Raw genomic sequence first — 20069 nt, forward strand, 5'->3', positions numbered from 1 at the left:
TTTGTGCAGTCAACACAGACAAAGGAAATGATAATGCTCTAAATGACAGATGTCAATTTGTTTTTATTTCTACAGTGCAATAACAAATTATCATTATTGTGTGTTTGGGCTGCGGCGGCGCTCTTGCACCCCTATGTACCGTCCACCACTGGTTTAAATTCAAGGTCCCGAAGCTTTAAGGCAAAGCGCATTTGTTTTCACATCAAGAGAATCTGCCAGATTGGTTATCACTGGGAAAATCCCTCCTGCTGCAACTACTTCCACGGACGAATCACCTCCCAACACTTGGTGAAGAATTCCACAACACCCTGACAGTTGATGTAATTGATGATGGTGGGTAGTATCTGATAGGATATAAACAGTGTTATGTGAGATGGAAGGGTGAAACGCCATCAAGGAAACATGGGCCGCCCATAGATAAAGTTCCTTCATGTGAGGACGCTGTTGCTGTGTGGGCCTGTGCTGTCATGAAACCCAGATGGGCGCAATGCCCATCGAGGAAGCCTCCATGGCAGCTCGTGCTTGCAGAATGCTGAACGGATGACCCACCTTGAGAACAGAGCCCCCAGTCACCAGATTAGGTACAATTGGATGGATTGGAATCTTTGCTCCTTAGCAGAGTCCCACTTGTTGTTGAAGCTAATGCCTTTGCAGACCCCATCCACCATCTGGCATGTGGAACTAACAGGATACACAAGGCAAAGAGGCCAAGCAATCGCAAAGCTTGTCTCAGGGACAGCATCTTGAACTTGTCCTGTTGACTGAGCAAGGTCAGAAGAAAGAGATCCAGAATGGGTCTCAAACCTCGATCTTTCTTGAGGATCAAGAAGTAAAGGAAATAAAATCCTGTGCCCTTTTTTTGCAAAAGCACCCCTTCTATATCCCCTTTGACGAGTGCGAGTACCTCGGCCTCCAGGATTGAGGTGTGAGACAGTGAGCACACTCTGGTAGAAGGGGGACAGTCCAGCAGGAGGGATAGGAAGTGTTGGGTGTAGCCCATGCAGGTCAACTAGATGATCCCAAGATCCATTTTGATTGCCCTCCAATTAGCAAAAAAGTAGGAGACCCTCCCTCCACAAGAAGGCGGTGGTGTAAAGGGATATAAGTGGGGACACAAACGGTTTGAAGCAGAAAAGCTGGCAAAGGACAGAGGATAATGTGATCTGCTGTTGTTGCTAATGACGGTAACCCTACAATCCACACCTGCCAGGATGGGGACGGACAATTTTCTGAGGTGTCTGGAGTAGATGAGAGGGTTGCCTCAACCAGGCCTGTTTAGCTGGGAGAGCGCGTAGTGAGTAAGCCAGACGCTAACTATCGAACGGCTGATGAAGAGCAACCGTAATAAGTACACGGGGGTATTGTGGACGCGTACACGAACCTAGGAAAGGTGCCTGCTGGTATACAATGTGGGTGCAACCACCGGGTACATTATTGAATTCACAGTTTGGCAAGGATTGACCCCTACCCCTGCAGAAATTGCCGTAAATTGTTAAAAGGAAATGAAACATGTTGGTTTCTCATACAAAACTGATGGAGTACGACAGTAGGTCTTGTTTTTAATGTGAGCAAACACACAGCAGTGACTAAAATTGGAAATAGGGTCAGTGACTGGTTAGCTCGTTTTTACATTGTAGGAGCAAGAAAACCTTTCTTATATTGCTTGCTCTTATAGTAGGGGGTCAAGGTTGATAGGCACATGAACACATTTCGCGGTGCTTATTTTACTTTTTTTTTTTAACTTTTATCTCCATTTAGTTGTGCACAACTTTTCACATATTTGTTGTGGAGGCTGAAAATAATTATAATCTGAGCACACTGATGAGAACCTATCAGAAGCTCCCATGGTGGCCATTCTGTGAGGTGCCTTCACATCCTTCACACATTTTTTGTTGGACATGATGTGGAAAAATTGTGGGTGTGAGAAACAAACACAATTCAACTTCTTGGGGAGATAGACACATTTGAGAATTTTAAGCGAGGGATAGGAGCACCCAGTGTGTACAGCATCTATGAGCTAGTACTTAAGTAGTTCAACCAATAGTAGGTTGTGGGTATGCTCATGATGTTCATCCCGATGTATAAGCAGGTTTTGTTGATGATAGTGTTTTGAGTGGAGGGCGACCTGCGTTATTTCCCTCTGTAGCTCCTTTTGTGAAGGACTGCTTAGCTGAGGAAAAGCCCGGATATGTCCTGCAATGCAATGCTGATTGACTGCCTTGAAGGTGAGGTCAGGTCCAGGACCGACCTGTAGCCCTGCTACTCTGGAAACATTACAGGTAGGAGAAAGTATGTCTTCCAAAAGCTGCTCGCCATTGAAGCACGACACCTCCCAAACTACAGAATACATCCAGGCATAGTGGTGAAGTTTGACAGCGGTGCCCATTGTCATGGCCATAGAATAGCCGCAATCCAAGCTGCACTTCAGTAACTGCATCCAAGCCATCAATGACCAAATCAGAATAGGGTGTCTTCAGGTGTTCAAGTTTGGGGCAACTTCCACAAGATATAGACACACCAACCTATTAAGAATGTATCTTAAAAAGAGTGGAAATATCTGTCACAAAAACCTTTCCGGCCATAGCATCCAGTCGCTTAGACTCCATGTCTGGAGGGGCTGAAGGGAAGGGATTAGGGTTCAGTTTGGAAGATGAAACGTGAACCACCAGGCTCTCCTCCAACAACGGGACTACAATTGTGGGTCATCCGTATCTGGCCTATGGCATCTAGTAATGTGACTGGGGACTGCAGGGCTTGAGAAGGGCATTTACCAGGCATCCACAACAGATTTCAGTACTGCCTTATCAAACTGAAGCAAAGGCTCTGCATGTGAAGAAGTCGGTGGCAAGAGTTCTATGAAAGTGTTAGAATATAGTTCCTTGGAGGGCAAAATCAGTTCTAGAGTTCCTGCACTTTTACACACAATTGTAATAAAAGGGGATTGTTTTTCTTGCAGGGATCCAGATGGGTAATGAATGTCTACTTCTAGAGCGGTATCTAGTCCATTGGCATTCTGTCAATTAAGATACAGGTCGGCATCAGAGTATGTAGGAAAAAGCGTCTACTTAGCCTCCAAACCATCTTTTTATTTGCAACCATAATCTTTATCGAGCATGATCATGACATCTAAGTCGGATTCCGAATAATTCCTATACTCAGGCAAATGTCTGGGCCCTCTGAAGAGAACATTAATCAAGGCAAGCTCTAATGTTCTCTTTATTCGTCTTGATTTCAGCCAACTTTAAGGGCTATGCAGATAACGACCGTGCTGGAAAGACCAGGGATGACCTCTTGGTCCACGATTTCTTTCTAGGTGCCGGGGCCATAGCCTGTGGAGGTGCAAGAGTTAGGAGGCATTGAGCTCAGAGCCATCAAGCCCAAAGGAGTGGGTCCGCTCTTGAGGAGGGGCCCAGAGAGTAGAGGACCGATCCTAAAGTTATCCAACAGACCTCAATTGGTGCGAGGTCAGCACACAGGGCAGGGGTTTCCACCAGATCTTTTACACCTTTGGAGTCAGCTCTGATTGCAAAGCAGTTCCCAGTCTCAAAGAATTGTTACATGACTCTGAAGAGTCCCAGAAATGCATTTAATTTGGTATGCAAAGTAGTATGTTTTGAGTTGCCACTGCACATCTTGGTCAAAATTAGCTTACCTCCCACTCCACGATGACGTTTAGGTTCAACAGGGAACAGGGTGGCATGACACATGAGTGGCATGACACAGAGTCGTGGTCCAAACCAAGACACCACAGACATGTTGTATGGATATTGAAGAATGTTGATGTGGATTAGCTGATGAAGGTAAAATTACTTATAAAGTAGTACCAGTTGTCCAACGTGGATTTCTTTTTTAAGATGTAAATGTCTGCATGCTCCAAACTGATTCTGGCGTCAGTACAAGCGTATGAAGCTGCAGTAGTGCTTATACTGAAAAAAGAAAGTGTTTTCCAGTAGCCTTTCTGTACAGGGGGAGGCTAGAAGCTAGTACAGGATTTCTTCAGATAGCTTCAGCATTGGACAACAACTTCCAAGCTTTCAATGATATTTTTCCTAGTATCTTTATAGGGTTTGAATAGGTAAAAGGGCCAATAGGGGAATAAGGGGTCATGCCTAAAAAGGTGTGGTTCCACCATTGAGGGCTGTAATACAGAATGGCTACTCTGCTGAAGACACACTGACATTATTGCAAATTAAAAAGGCCTTACAAGGCTGCTGTGCCATTGACTTATGAAACCTAGCCAGTAACACAGACAACTGCAGTAGGTGCCCCTCGGAGAGGAGTTCTGCAGGAATCTTTTGGTCGACTTTCTAAAAAAATATTTTCAAAAACAAATAGTTCTGTTTTGCTGCATTGCCTTAGACAGCAGGAAAAAAAGATATTTAGCAAAAGGGTTGGGAATTCATCCTCCTGTGAGGGCCTTCAGTCCATTACTGCGCAGTACAGGAAAGTAGGTCAGGCAAGTTAGCTTCTATTGCTGACATCCTTTATGCCTACCTCATAAACTTTAAGAGAAATCTGCTAATACTAGTCAAGATATTTATATTTACATTTTGTAAATGTTGATTGTTAGGTCTCAGCCTGGCGAAAGCAGCGCGTGCGGTGCTCTCGTCATACAAGAGCTTCTTGGAATCAATACAGATTCCGAAGCTCTTGGAGGCGGAGTTGAAGCCCCACCCATCTTTTTAATTGGGTAGCGTCATCTTGCATGCAAAACGCTGGCTTCTGATTGTGAAGGAGGCTTCTTAGTCCCTCCTTGTTGCCATTTTGTCTTCTTTTGTCTCCGCCCACCAAGATTGGATAATTTACTGGCGGCAGTATTCAAGCTGTTTTTATTGCTTTTAAAAAGTGCGCTCTCGCCGTCCGTCCGTCTTGGGCCTCCCTCTGTGCGCATTAGTTCGGCAGGGTGTTTTGTTAGGGGAAATTGGTCACTATATCAGAAAAGTTGTCTAGCACTGCATATATTAGTTTTGGGGGTTTTTTGGGGATGAAGATGATGGTTACATAGGTGAGAAAAGGCTCATGGAGAATTCCGCATTTTCATTAGAAGGATTACTTGTTTTTTATTTTCAATGCACTTGATGATTAAGTAATCCGGGCAGCTGTCAGCACCACCATGGTGCTCTCCTCCGAAGTTGCATGCAGACATCTGTTTCTCTGCATGAAAAGTTATAAGTTGATTCCCTTCTGTTGGTATTTGAAGAGTCTGTGATGTCACAGCAACCACCTCTCTGTAAGAATTAGTAAAAGAAAAAGGGTCACCGCAGAAGGGACTCCCCCGAATGCTAGCGGCCCTGGATTCCAAGATGGCGGGCAGCTCCAGCAGGCGTCTTTTTTTTGTTAGCATATTCTCAGAACTAGATTGATTAATGGAAAGGAAATCCATCTCTACTGCTCAAGATTTTCAGAATACTGTTTGGTAAAAGCCTGTGCTTGTCTTTTTTTACGAAAGACCCCTAACATGAAATGCTGCGAGAATGGAGTGACCTGCTTCCTCGGCAGCTTCTGTATCTGTCCCAAGCACTTAAGTGGCAGGCACTGTGAATACGACATACGCACCAGGTGAGTACCGGTGGGGGGATGGCCTTGCAGCAGGCAGGGAGGGCCAGGGTCTGAGGGCAGTTAAAATGTTCTTTAAATATCGGCCTTGCTTTTCTTTGGGAATGTCTGCACATTTGAGGAGTCATCCTAATTTCCCTCTTGGCATCCCGCAAACGAGGAATACACTGATGGTGCAGCCAAGTGGTAATATTCTTATGAAGCGAGGCAGTGCACCCACACTTGTTGAAATGTGTGTATGGGATTGTGAGCACCAGCCTTAAAGCTGTTTGACCACAGCTCTTTAAGGACCAGCTGGCTGCAACCCCCTACCCCTTTAAAAGAGCATTCTGCCCTGACCTTTGGTTGATGCCTTAAAAGATTTTGCGAGCAATGGCTAAAACTGAATACAGTACCAGAACAGACTCCAAAGTAAATAAAACTAAACAAAAGGGTGTGTGTCCTATAATGCATGGATGGTGTTATTACAGTTATTAAGGCTCCAGAAGGCACCCAGTGTGTATTGTTGCAAGGCGAGCAGGGTCTTAGGCTGGCAAAGGACAGGGTACTTATATGAACAAGCATTTGCAATGCAATAGGTCTCACATTTACGTGAGTTTAAGCTATTAACATTGTAAATGACAATGCGTTTTATTTATGTTTCAAAAACCAAAACATAAATAAAAGGCATTGTCATTTACAATGCCATCACTCAAACTCATGTAAATGTGAGACTTGTTGCATTGTAAAGGCTTGTTATTTTGAAGCTATGCATACATTTCAGTCCATAAGCAAATAAACAATAATGGTCTAAGGAAAAGAAAGGAAAAAAACAAAAATATTGTATTTAAAAAAAAATAAACAAAATGCCAGGAGGAGAATTACCTCTTCTGATGCCGGCTCGACAGCCTTCAGCAAATCAGAGACCGCTCCAGCCAGTGTTCGGGCGGCGCCCAGCAGGTTCTCTCCACTTCCCACATCATCATCCATTAGCGCAGCCAACAGCTTCACCCCCTTGGACATCTCTGTCAGATTGGAGGAGATGGTTGTGATGGCGCAGCCTACAGCCGTATAGTCTGTATCCACGGGATCACCTGTAATGGATGAAGGAATTCAGATTAAAAGCAAAGCAAACAGGACCCTAGCTATAGTAAACACACAAACATCTCACTGGTCTTGACGAACAAGAAGTATCTCTGATATCCTGACATGTGGAAACCAATGAACAATCTCTTACAGAATATAGGATTAGCATAAGACCCGCCCTCAGATCCCAAAAAGTACCAATCACCTGTCAGAATGAAGCAAGAGAAAGAAAAATGCAGCAGTAGCATTGTCTATTTAGGAAGGATCTAATAAATGGTGCTTTTGGGTTTATAAAAAGCATCTCTAGTGAAAGACAATCAAATTATCGTAGAAGACTTCACTGGGTCTACCAGACTACTATCTATCTATCAGTGTGTCTTACAAGACCTATATGAAATAAGCCATTCATTAACATTAAAAGGGGCTCATGTTGACTAGGCTCATAATGGAAGGAACTAGAGTATGATTTTTCAGTACAACTAACCTGAATGTGCCTTTCCCTGGATCTATTGCGCACTGGAAGAAATGCCAACTTTGCCGACTACCCAACACATTACTCCCCATCTTGACCAATCTCTACTGGCTCCCCCTTGAAGTGAGAATTACTTAAAAAACAACAAACAGCAATCCACCTGGACCGTCTTTCACTTGTGAGAGATAAGCTAACATGCTAATTCTCTTGAAGTACCCGGGCTTCTCATCAGCGGTGTGCTCCTATGCATATTCTTGCAAGGAAGCTTTTGTGTTAGAGTGTCCATCAACGAGTTTAAAAAAAGAACTTTGTTGCACTCTCCAGTAACAAATGTTCCACACTTCCAACACCTGCACTGGATTAAAACAAATATCATAAATTTGAGAAGGCTTGAGAGTAAGTAGTGTGTTACTGTTTCAGGAATTGTAAAAGCTTGCTCTGCTTCCTTTTGTGCTCAGGAATCCATGGTGCAGAGGTTAAAGGATAACAGGAATGGCATACACAGCCGCACATGGCTAACAGTCGAAGTTCATGGTCAATTACTCCAGGCTTGGAATAGCTCAAAGTCATTCGAAGGGAATACTGGGGAATGATATCACAATAGGTCAAAATACCAAAGCAAACGTCATCAAAAAGCAACATTCTGTACTACCTATTGCTGGCGATTGTTAGTGATACAGAACTGGGTAAACTAAACTTTTTTCTGTACTCTAGATGGTCCCTTTAAATTCCTGTACAGTATGTAGTATACATTTTTGTATTTTAACATTTTTATTGCCATTTAGCAGCACAAACATTCAGGACCAAACTCCACCTCTAAGCAAGTAACCCCCAGGGCTGCCTCTGTCCTTCAGTCAACCCCTTCATGCTATGAAACCCACAGCTGCTAGAATGCCTCCAGCATGGGGCGGCTTCTGATGGCTCATCTTTAAGTTGGTTTCTCACAGCCCAGCAGCGCCAACTTTCCACTCTTAGAAGAAGCAAACAAAACAAAAAAAGGTCTCTCACATGTGGGTGCACTGTGTGAGCACATATATAACGGATGATGCAATATATGCTTGTGAACCTAAAATATTAGGGTTTCTTTATAATGGTATGTTTACTTGTTACTAATAGTTTGGTCTTGTCAGTGCCCTCTACAGTGCCATGACACCCAGGGAGTGTGAGCTCTAAAAATACCACACAACATAGAATGTGCAGTATGTCTATTTTGATGTGTCTTTGTAACTATCCTCCCAACAGAATGATGCAAACTCTTACTGGAGGTACTAGCCTGACTATCCTTCCTGATAGAATGATGCATACCCTTCTGTCATAGACACCTGTAGTTGTCTCTTGGAGGTACCAGCTCGGCCATCCCTCTCTTCCATCATGGATACATTGGTATTTGTCTGTAATTATTCTGGCTATCCATCCTAACAGCATGATGCACACTCTTACTGAAGTTACTCCAGCTTGACTATCCTTCCTCGTAGAATGATGATGGAATGGTCTCTTGGAGGTACCAGCTTGGTTGTACCTCGCTTCCATCATAGATACACCTGTATCTGTCTGTGATAAGTCTGGCAATCCTTCCTCACAGAATGATGCACGTCCTTCCATCACAGACACACCTAGAATTGTCTCTTGGGGGTACCAGTCTGGTTGTCCTTCCTCACAGAGTGATCTGGATCCTTGCATCATAGATGCACCTGTAATTGTCTCCAGGGGAGTTACCAGCTTAGCTGTCCAAACTAATAGAATGATGCACCCACTTCCATCAAAGATACTCCTGTAATTGTCTCTTGGGGGTACCAGTCTGGCTGTCCTTCCTCACAGAGTGATCTGGATCCTTGCATCATTGATGCACCTGTAATTGTCTCCAGGGGAGTTACCAGCTTAGCTGTCCAAACTAATAGAATGATGCACCCACTTCCATCAAAGATACCCCTGTAATTGTCTCTTGGGGGTACCAGTCTGGCTGTCCTTCCTCACAGAGTGATCTGGATCCTTGCATCATTGATGCACCTGTAATTGTCTCCAGGGGAGTTACCAGCTTAGCGGTCCAAACTAATAGAATGATGCACCCACTTCCATCAAAGATACCCCTGTAATTGTCTCTTGGGGGTACCAGTCTGGCTGTCCTTCCTCACGGAGTGATCTGGATCCTTGCATCATTGATGCACCTGTAATTGTCTCCAGGGGAGTTACCAGCTTAGCTGTCCAAACTAATAGAATGATGCACCCACTTCCATCAAAGATACCCCTGTAATTGTCTCTTGGGGGTACCAGTCTGGCTGTCCTTCCTCACAGAGTGATCTGGATCCTTGCATCATTGATGCACCTGTAATTGTCTCCAGGGGAGTTACCAGCTTAGCTGTCCAAACTAATAGAATGATGCACCCACTTCCATCAAAGATACCCCTGTAATTGTCTCTTGGGGGTACCAGTCTGGCTGTCCTTCCTCACAGAGTGATCTGGATCCTTGCATCATTGATGCACCTGTAATTGTCTCCAGGGGAGTTACCAGCTTAGCGGTCCAAACTAATAGAATGATGCACCCACTTCCATCAAAGATACCCCTGTAATTGTCTCTTGGGGGTACCAGTCTGGCTGTCCTTCCCTACAGAGTGATCTGGATCCTTGCATCATAGATGCACCTGTAATTGTCTCCAGGGGAGTTACCAGCTTAGCTGTCCAAACTAATAGAATGATGCACCCACTTCCATCAAAGATACCCCTGTAATTGTCTCTTGGGGGTACCAGTCTGGCTGTCCTTCCTCACAGAGTGATCTGGATCCTTGCATCATTGATGCACCTGTAATTGTCTCCAGGGGAGTTACCAGCTTAGCTGTCCAAACTAATAGAATGATGCACCCACTTCCATCAAAGATACCCCTGTAATTGTCTCTTGGGGGTACCAGTCTGGCTGTCCTTCCTCACAGAGTGATCTGGATCCTTGCATCATTGATGCACCTGTAATTGTCTCCAGGGGAGTTACCAGCTTAGCTGTCCAAACTAATAGAATGATGCACCCACTTCCATCAAGGATACACCTGTAATTGTCTCTTGGGGGTACCAGTCTGGCTGTCCTTCCTCACAGAGTGATCTGGATCCTTGCATCATTGATGCACCTGTAATTGTCTCCAGGGGAGTTACCAGCTTAGCTGTCCAAACTAATAGAATGATGCACCCACTTCCATCAAAGATACCCCTGTAATTGTCTCTTGGGGGTACCAGTCTGGCTGTCCTTCCTCACAGAGTGATCTGGATCCTTGCATCATTGATGCACCTGTAATTGTCTCCAGGGGAGTTACCAGCTTAGCTGTCCAAACTAATAGAATGATGCACCCACTTCCATCAAAGATACCCCTGTAATTGTCTCTTGGGGGTACCAGTCTGGCTGTCCTTCCTCACAGAGTGATCTGGATCCTTGCATCATAGATGCACCTGTAATTGTCTCCAGGGGAGTTACCAGCTTAGCTGTCCAAACTAATAGAATGATGCACCCACTTCCATCAAAGATACCCCTGTAATTGTCTCTTGGGGGTACCAGTCTGGCTGTCCTTCCTCACAGAGTGATCTGGATCCTTGCATCATTGATGCACCTGTAATTGGCTCCAGGGGAGTTACCAGCTTAGCTGTCCAAACTAATAGAATGATGCACCCACTTCCATCAAAGATACCCCTGTAATTGTCTTTTGGGGGTACAAGCCAGGCTATCCTTGTAAAATGACACTCAATCACAGCTCGACACTGCAATTAAATTCAGTGTACGAAGTAGCTGCATCTATGCTGCATTTTTTGTTACACAAGTGTACCATTCAATCTCACTCGACTCACCCGCTGTGAGATTCACAACCGATGCTGTTCCTGCAGTTATGGCGTCGACTTGAGAGTGGATTTCATGTTTCGACTCATCAACTTTGTTCTGAATCCAAACCTTTGAAGCCTGAAATGCAATTTCATAAATAGCACATATGTTAAAATTCTAAAGATTTGGAAAGATAAAGAACATAAAAAAGACCATGGATCTCACATGCTTAGCTCTCACTCACTTCATCAATATATTAAAAAAGAGTTGAAGCATGAACATATTCTACCTGGAGTATGTACACATCATCCCTCAAGTCACTCAGCAGGGAAGTGGGCTGAAGAATGTACACAAATCTCAATTCTGAAGGGCGATGAGCTGGGGTGTTTTTGCTCTCAGGCAAACTGGACTGGAGTATGTACATACTGTCCCCCTCTGCAGGGCAGTCGGCTGAAGAGCTGGAATATGTACTTACTCATACCCTGAAGGGCAGTGGGATGGAATATGCACTTACTCATACCCTGAAGGGCAGTGGGATGGAATATGTACTTACTCATACCCTGAAGGGCAGTGGTCTGGAATATGCACAGAGAGTTGAGATCTCTATAGTAGTGGGCTGGGGTATGTACACACTGTCACTCTGAAGGAAATGGCTGGAGTACGTACACACCATACCTCTGCTGTGCAGTGGGCTTGAATATGCACACAATCACACTCCGAAGAACAGTGGGTTGCAAGTTGTAGACAGAATCCAACCCTGTAGGGCAGTGGGACCCCTAGCAGCAGGAAATAGGCAGCTGGTCCATGCACCAGTTGTAGGATCTGAGTTGATCCCAAACATGATGGGACTTAGATTGTTATCTGCAAACGTAAATTAAAGATTAAAATATATTTAATTGTTGAAGTAAGGGATGGTTCAGCAAAGCACGCAATGCCTTTGAAGTTTAATTGTACCTTGTGAGCGCAGTGCTCTGTTTCCAATCAAAAGAATGAGGCAGACAAGTTAATATTTCCGAATTAGTGGCCCTGTTTTGAGGGCTCAGACCAAGCACCCACTCCTCTTGAATGTTGCTAGTGCAGTTGGTAAATAATGGATGTCTAGGGGCATAGAGACAGGGTTAGTGTTAGATTAAAAAGGCTCTTCAATACATCTCCTGACATATGCACACGTGTGCCACATGTATGTCCACCCCTCCTAGGTCCACATGTTCCATTCTCCCTGCTGGTCAGCTGCCGCCTTCCCTTCTAGCCAATGCTATTTAGTGCTATATTTACCACTCCTCAGGCGGTGCTGGCTTAAATAGGGCCACTTTCCTGCAGCAAAGCAATCACTTGTTGTCATTGCCATGTACAAAGCAAAGCCTATTAATAAACACAATCCGGCTCAGCAGTCCCATTTGTTGAGTCCGTGCCACGGCGACAGATTATGCTGCAGATTTTCTAAAGGCGTGCTTCGCCCTTTCTTTTAACTGCTGCCAGGGGCTGCGATTCAGGATAAAACAAGATGATTTGTGTTTGCTTTGCTTTATGTTTGTTAAATTACACACTGGGCCTTGTTAGAAAAAAACTGAGGCAATCAAGGGGGGGAGGGGGTTGTCTGTTTTCACCTGGAAGGCACAGTCATTTCAAACGCTGCAGGATGGAAGCAATAACTTTCCAACACTGGTGCTCATCTCCTGAAGCCTTCCAGCAGGCGGGACATACCTCACACATGCAGGAGCTCTGGCCAGCTGGTAAACACATGCACCTAGCCTCCCCACCATGTTACTCTTCGCAACACAAGCACTGACTGACTCCGAGATCCTGGGAGTGACACACTCTGCTCTCTTCCCATGGAGGAGCCCATGTTGTGCCTTGCAATGCCAGCTTTCACCAGCCCTCCGCAGACCCTTTGCTTACCATGTCATGGCCCAGGGGGGGCAGGTTGTCCACTTGGCCCAGGTCCGCCTGAGCCTGCTCCACGGCATGCATGCTGGTGTTAATGGTCCCCATCAGAGCCTGCTGGGCGGAGGTCTGCCAATAAAACAGAAGGGAAACAACACAGTGAATCATTTCCTGGCTATAGGGACATCATGTGAACATCGTGGTTTATCATCAGATCAGTAGCCTCATCGCTGAGGTGTCTGAATGCTCTAAAGAAACCCCACAATACCACCCCAAATACATGCTTGGTGGTAAGCAGAGACAGTATTAAGTTTGAACTAGGAAAGCAATTAATAAAGGTATGTCCTGGAGGGGAGGAGCCAAGATGGCGACCGGAGCAGACGCTTGAGCTCCCGGCTCCGCCGGCCCTTGGCTCCGCAATATTATCCTGCTTGCTATCCTTCTCGCTCCTGGCGGCGAAACGTGTGCGATGACGAGCTGATCGTTCCTGTGCTTTCCCGAGATTCCAGCCTGCCCAGATGCCGGAGACATTCGAAATGGTGTCCCCCGCCCTGAACCCTCGCTCCATTGCCGCTCGTCGCCGGCCCCTGGAGGCTCCGCAATGACCTGCCCTGCCAGCGCCATTTCAGGCTGCGCGGCCCCGACCGCACTGCACACCGAGGACTGTCGCAAGTTGTGCCTGGAACGTGAGGGCTGAAAGACTGCTGCACGCTGTGCCTGGAAACTGAGGGCTGTGAGGTAAGCCCCGGAGGATCGGGTCTCCTGCTCCGATCTGGAGGTGCGCGATGTGGGATGCCCAGCGGTCCGGCTCGCCGTAGGCTGCCGGCTCCTTCTTCTGGCGTTTAACCCGCTGCACAGCAGCCTTAAGGGACGGGTGCTCGACTTCACTTGATCCTCGTGGCATTATAGTCCTGAAGGGTGCTTGTTTTTGCCACACTCCCCCCCGGCCATTATACCGTGCTGCCGGAATCATGACCTCATCTGATTGCCCGCGGCTTGGGGGAGATAACCCGTCCCTGCCCGCTGACTGCTTCGCCCTGCCTGTGTCATGCACCAGTTCGACAGCACCGGCTCGGATTATTGACAACGCGGGGTTGCAGCCTCTACCATCCTGTGGCTCCGTTCTGGCCGCCCTACGGGACTTCCACTCGCAGATGTGTAATGGCCTCCAGACACTGAGTGAGCAGTTCGACACAATACTGTCTGATGCGGGTCGTGAGCGCAACATTTGTTTCCAGCAAGGTGTGGACCTGACTTTGCCGTCATGTAGGGATACAGTGTCTACATGTGAACGTGATGCCTTGGTGCCTGCTGTTGACTTTACCGGCGCCTATGGTCAGCTGCCCTCCTATTCTGCTTCCGATACTTTGTTTCCTCCTCCTTCGAAGCTTGTCTCATTGTTGCCAGCTCCATCGCGCTTGCATATGTATCCGGCTGCGCAGCTCCTGGCACCCTCGAGGGCTCATTTATTGTGGCCTTCGCCTTATCCCCTGCGGAACTTTTGTGCTCCAGATGCCCTGTTGGAACTAAGTAAGGTGGACAAAGGGTTCTCTAAAGATTGTCGGCGGCCATTTTGTGCTCCTGATTCATCTCCTTCTTCTAAGCGGCCATATTGTCCTTATGTGCACGGGATACTGGGCCTCCATGGGGGAGCTTGCTTTGATTTACACCCGCGATCGGGCCAGGGTTAGGCTGTTTATTGTTGCTACTGCTTCACGGGCTGGCGGGAATGGGACTGGAACTGTTTTGTATATGTTGTGGGCACGCATCGCGAGATGATTTCTTCCATCTGTATTAATATTGTAATTTGTTATTGTGCTGCTGCTGCCGGGGTGGAAGGTTTCTAGTGCGTGGAAGTTATAGATGGCCGGGGATCCCGGGCGCTTTTGATATCGAGTGGGCTCCTCCCCACCTTCTTCTTGTTTGGGAGTTTAGATTAGTTTGTTCTTTTCTCACTAACCTATATCATAAGTGTTACAGTTTTTCTTTCTTACTCTTTCATTCTTCTCCTTCTCTCTTTTCTTGTCTATATTTCCGGGTTTTAAAGGGCGACAGGCACTCTGCTGGGGGGGGGGTAGGCCGTAGCCTCCGCATTGGTGTAGGGTGGAGGGGTAATTTAGTACTTCTTATTAGTTCTATGGGCCTTAATTTCCCTTTTTTTTTTGTTTTCTGCGCTTTCTTACTCTGGTTCGATTCTGGGTCCGGGTTTGGGGTTGGCGGAGTGGGGGCGGCGCTGAAGGGGTGCGCAACTGCTAGTGTGAACATCTTGCTGTTTGGTTTGCACCGCCTTATTGCCTGGGATGTTAATTTCCACCGTTGTTTTCAGAAATGATGCCGCTTTCCCATGTTGTGAAGATAATGTGCGGACTCGGATCTCCTTAGTTCTTATTCTTCACTGATTTATTTTATGATGAAAATACATAAAAAACTTTAAAATTAACCTTCATTCCTCCTTTCCCCCGGTGACATGGCTTTTCCCAGTGTAACGCTCATAAACTGTTGATATTTTGCCTGTTGATGCTGGGGGACCGAAATGCTTGCACCTGTGCTTACAAAGTATCGTGGCCGGCCTGACGGTTGTAGGCCCGTATTTGTTCTTTTCTTCATGCACAAATAAAGGTTTTCAAAAATAAAAAAAAAAAAATAAAAAAAAAATAAAGGTATGTCCTAATAGTGGTCTTCACGTCTGACGCCTACTGGCACACAAAGTATTAGATGCACAGGTGGAGGCAATCCTATGGCAGAAAGCTGAGGAGGATGCAGCGGCATCCAGGTGGGATACTAAGAGGGTCTCTGCCTACCTATGGAGGTAAAGAACACCCAGGAGGAGGGCTGGCGGCTGCTATGGAGGACCACGGGGCCACTGCTAGGAGGCAGGAGACAGTTACAGCAGGTCCTTTGGCAGACGGACTGCAGGCCTGACTTCAGGTGGGTGGTTGTGGATACATTTACAATTTTTAGGACAATGCTAAATCCACAGGATGAATGAATAAAATTATTTCATAAAGCGTGCATTACCCAAGGGTGTCTTAGCGCTGGGCAGATCCAGACCGGAAAGAGGGGGAATCTACCAGCTGAATTTCTTATCCTGTATCACCCATATTGTGAATTAAATTAAACCAGTGGGTTCTACTGCGGATTTTACAGTCTCCAAACATGTGGAAAGTTTTCCATCTCTAAGGTAAATATGAGAATCCCCCACGACCTTAATATTCTGGTTTTTGAGTTCACAACAAGAGAAAACGTGCGGTATTACCACATCATTAACCCGTTCACAGATGCGGAACTTCGAATGGGAAGGTATCACTGTAGCCTGATATACCATGTGAAGGTATATCAGCACACGCGTCACGTGCCTTGAAGGGTATTCATAGATTAGGTGGCACTGCTGCATTCTGTGCACGAGGCCACTGGCCCTGAATGGTGGGGCTTCCCCTACCTGACCCTGCTAGAGAAGGTGCACTTAATACACTGAAAGCAAAGGAAGGAAGCTGGCTCGAGGATCTTTGTTTCACTTGGTAACAATTTTAGGTCTTCAACTATTTTTTTATAACTATTAAAGCTTTCTTTGGAGGAAATGTTTAAAGATCAAACTCAGATATTTTAGGTCTAGGGGGAAGGATATTACCTTTTTAGTAAATATGATAATTGGTGCAATTTTTTTTAGCCATGACTACCTTTTTTGAGCTGAAAAGCACAGTTTCAAAAAACCCTCGTCCCTCGCTCACTTTCCATATCCTGAAAAGGGTGGGGGGTGAAAATCTGCCATCAGAAAGTCAAGCAGCGGGAAAGAAAGTTGTGCCCTAAGCAGATCTGAAGCAACTGATCTGCGTAACTCTCATTTTAACATATTGATTGTTGAAGTGCCAAGAAGTGTTTGACGCACTCTGTGGCCCTTTCTTTATTCCAGCTCTTGTAACAGTGAAAGATTTCAGGAATCACTACTCTGTCAAACTTTTTCATTATTGCTTCTAGAGACAAATAGCAATTAAATTAACCAAGCAAATAATCAGGGTATTTATTAGGATATAACGTTTTGAATAGTAAGATTATCTTTCTATTAAACTTAAATAAAAGCAATACACAGAAGATGTGCTAGGTAATGTTGATGGTTGAAGTAATGTAGCCAAACTGTGTTTTATCTAGCAGTAATTGAGTGTGGTGAAGCTGACATGCTAGCGCCGCTTTCTTACCAGTGGAGGCATGTGTCCTCTGTGCATCTGCCCAATCATGACTTGCTGCTGGGGGGATGGCATGCTGCCGACATTGAAAGTTTCGGGCCCGCTGGAGCCTGAGCGCATGACTGCAGGGAGGGCCACCGAACCAGTCTCCACCTTGCCAGTGCGATTAAATTGCTGTTGGAGGATTGTAGATCTACGACAAAAGAAAAAAATCAGCACAGCGTGGTACTTCTTTAAAAAACTTTTTTTTACAATTTAAATATGCAAAACACCACCATTTAGTGAAAATATGGGACTAACGTATTCAAGGTCAATAGCATTAAATCCACTTATCTATGGCAATAAATGGTGAATTACGTTTCTTGTTAAATATCAATGAATTGCAATTGATTGTAATCAAGAAGGAGATCTACACAAAGCCAAAGAAAGACCAACATTATATAAAACAGTCGAGGGCACAAACCCACCTGGTCCCCCACCTTACAAATGCAGTGGTAGCTATTTCTGCACACATTGCATTGTATTCAATGTTTCCACCAGTTTATATCACCTAACTTTAACCCCCAGCCGTACACAAACGAACTAACATATGACATGGGGAATTCACCTTCACTGTGATTACAAAAATTGATGTCTACACATCTTGACCCAAATGACAGAAACGCACATAAACACACACATGGAGGAACTCTCAGCTTTATAGTCACCAACATCCCCTTTGACAGTAGAGCAGAGATCTCTCTACTGCTCAAAAACCATGCAGCTCCTCTTCCATTTGCCAATAATCCGGTCTCAAAACCAAGCCAACAATAATTTAGTTTATAAAGCTTACACCAAGTTAAGCCATCAAACACCTTGTGTAAAAGGCAACCATCAGGCTCGACAGACACAGCGGAAGTGGACAAGCGTGTCAACTGCAAGCACAATCACCACTCCCATGGTACAAACCTCCTAGGATCATGTGATGTATGTAGAATATTATATAGCAAGGAAGGTAATACGGGCACAACATCTCAAATCCGCTTCACATGGGAACTACTGTAACTTTTTAGAGCTCTCCATGTTTTTAATTGTACTCAAACAGTACAGAGGAAACACACGCCACTTTATGTGGGCTGGAAAGTACTGGATACTGATGAAATGTGTTTTCGACTGGTGGAAAATAAATTCCTACCTTCTATGGATGGTTAATTAAGTACGGGACGATTTATAGGTCTCTCTTAATTTGTGAGACCGAATATATCGGAGTCGTAAAGAAACAGCATTAGAATTGACAAGGAGACATGCATCAGGTAGTAGGTTACACCCCCGTGTAAGTAGTGTGCTGGTGTTTTCAGCAGTAGCATTGAAGGGCAATCAAATGAGGATTGCCCAAATACGGTGTAAAAAATGAAAATGTTCATAAAGTGCTTAAAATTGTAGGACCGTTTGCAAATCCATTGGCAGGGACTGGTGTGTTCATTCTGAGAGTCTTATATGAATGAATATAAGTGTGGAAATTATGTTTTTATATACACGTCATTCATACTGTACATGACCTTACGGCAGACGTCATCAGAAATTACAACAATGACAATACAAACTATAATTATAAGTTATTTGTGAAAATCATAGCAGAAAGGCTGAATGGGGTTATTCCTTTGGTTGTGCATGAGTATCAAAAGGGGTTTATTCACGGTAGAGCATTGAAAGAACTGGCATTCAATCTCACAGGAACAATAGACTTGGCCATCACCTATGAGCTCCCCTTAGCAGTTATGGCACTTGACGCCGCTAAAGCGTTTGATCGTGTCAACTGGGTCTTTTCAAAAGCAGTAGCTAAATCTCTCAATCTTGTTCCTTATGTGTGTAGAATTTTGGAGGGTATCTATGCTGCCCCGACAGCTAGAGTTCTAGTTAATCGAGCCCTGAAAGAACCGGTTCAGATCACAAGGGGGACGAGACAGGGCTGTCCACTGTCCTCGCTCTTGTTCGATCTATACATTGAGCCATTGGCTAGAAGACTTAGAAGCTCTGCAGAGATTCTACCATTTCAATATAATGGCTGGAGTAAAAAGATCAGACTGTATGCAGATGATATTTTAGTTTTTACCAGTGATATACAGAGTGCATTCGAATCGGTTTTAACAATCACCACCGGCTTTGGTAAAATTTCAGGGTATAAGATTAATAAACTAAAAAACTGAGGTAATGGCCTGGAACTTAGAAGCGGATGGAATAAAATGCACTAAGGATATGAGATATTTAGGGTTGAAGATCATACAGGATATTGCCAGCCTCACGAACGAAAAATTTGAGGTAGTTAAGAAGAAAGTGGTTACCCGGTTGAAGAACTGGGCGCATCTCCCCTTGACTTTGTTTGGTCGGGTCAATCTTATAAAGATGGTAATCCTTCCGAAGTTTACTTTTCTTTTTGAGACTATTCCTCTCCCCTTTTATAAAGTATGGTTTTTAAAACTTCAGAGTCAGGTTAGCTCTTTTATCTGGTCCTCTAAGGGGCCACAAATCTCCTGGAAGAATTTCAGGAGGAGAATGGAAAAAAGGAGGCTTAGCGCTACCTGATTTGCTCTTTTACTCCTGGTCTTTTTGCAAAAAAAAGGAAGAATGCTTTTGGCTACACCCCCTAAGACTTTTTGAGGTTTAGTTGAGGAGATAGAATCTGGCGGAAAGAGGTTTTATGTTGAAGTACGCAGACCCAAAATACTTTTAAAAAGTTAGATTGAAAATCTTAAGCGGCATGGCTGAGACATGGTATAGAGTGAGGAAAGCTGTGAAACTGCCATATTTTAGTCATTTTGCTCCCATCTGGGATTCTCCGGGCTCCCCCGATATGTACCAAGGACGCGCTGGCTGCACCTTTGAGGGAAGCGGGCATAGTAAGATGAAAACATCTCTTATATGAATATCAGTGGATCTCCTGGGATTATTGCAAACAGAAATCTGATCAAAGATCATCAAGATATTAATATCTTCAGATTCAGAGTTGGTGTCAAGCTTCAAATACAAAAATTGGGGAGTATAACGAATTTAAGGAGAAATTGATTTCCGGGCGGGCCTTTAATAAGGAGATCGCACTATGGTATTGGTGGACGGTGGAAATGGAAGACCAGAATTTCGT

General features: G+C 44.9%; 1 protein-coding gene across 4 annotated transcripts in view; it reads right to left on the minus strand.

Moving 5' to 3' along the window:
- The window catches only part of TLN2 (talin 2), a 598939-nt gene that overhangs the window by 428260 nt on the left and 150610 nt on the right, over nt 1-20069 (minus strand). For all 4 annotated transcript variants that reach the window (XM_086959469.1, XM_086959467.1, XM_086959468.1 and 1 more), the window contains exons 12-15: nt 16964-17144; nt 12786-12899; nt 10916-11024; nt 6421-6629 (exon numbers count right to left, since the gene is read on the minus strand). In XM_086959469.1, coding sequence (XP_086815595.1) covers nt 6421-6629; nt 10916-11024; nt 12786-12899; nt 16964-17144 — 613 coding nt within the window. The remainder of the gene's footprint in view (nt 1-6420; nt 6630-10915; nt 11025-12785; nt 12900-16963; nt 17145-20069) is intronic.

Source organism: Lissotriton vulgaris, chromosome 2_2 (genome assembly GCF_964263255.1).
Source record: "Lissotriton vulgaris chromosome 2_2, aLisVul1.2, whole genome shotgun sequence".
Taxonomy (NCBI): Eukaryota; Metazoa; Chordata; class Amphibia; order Caudata; family Salamandridae; genus Lissotriton; species Lissotriton vulgaris.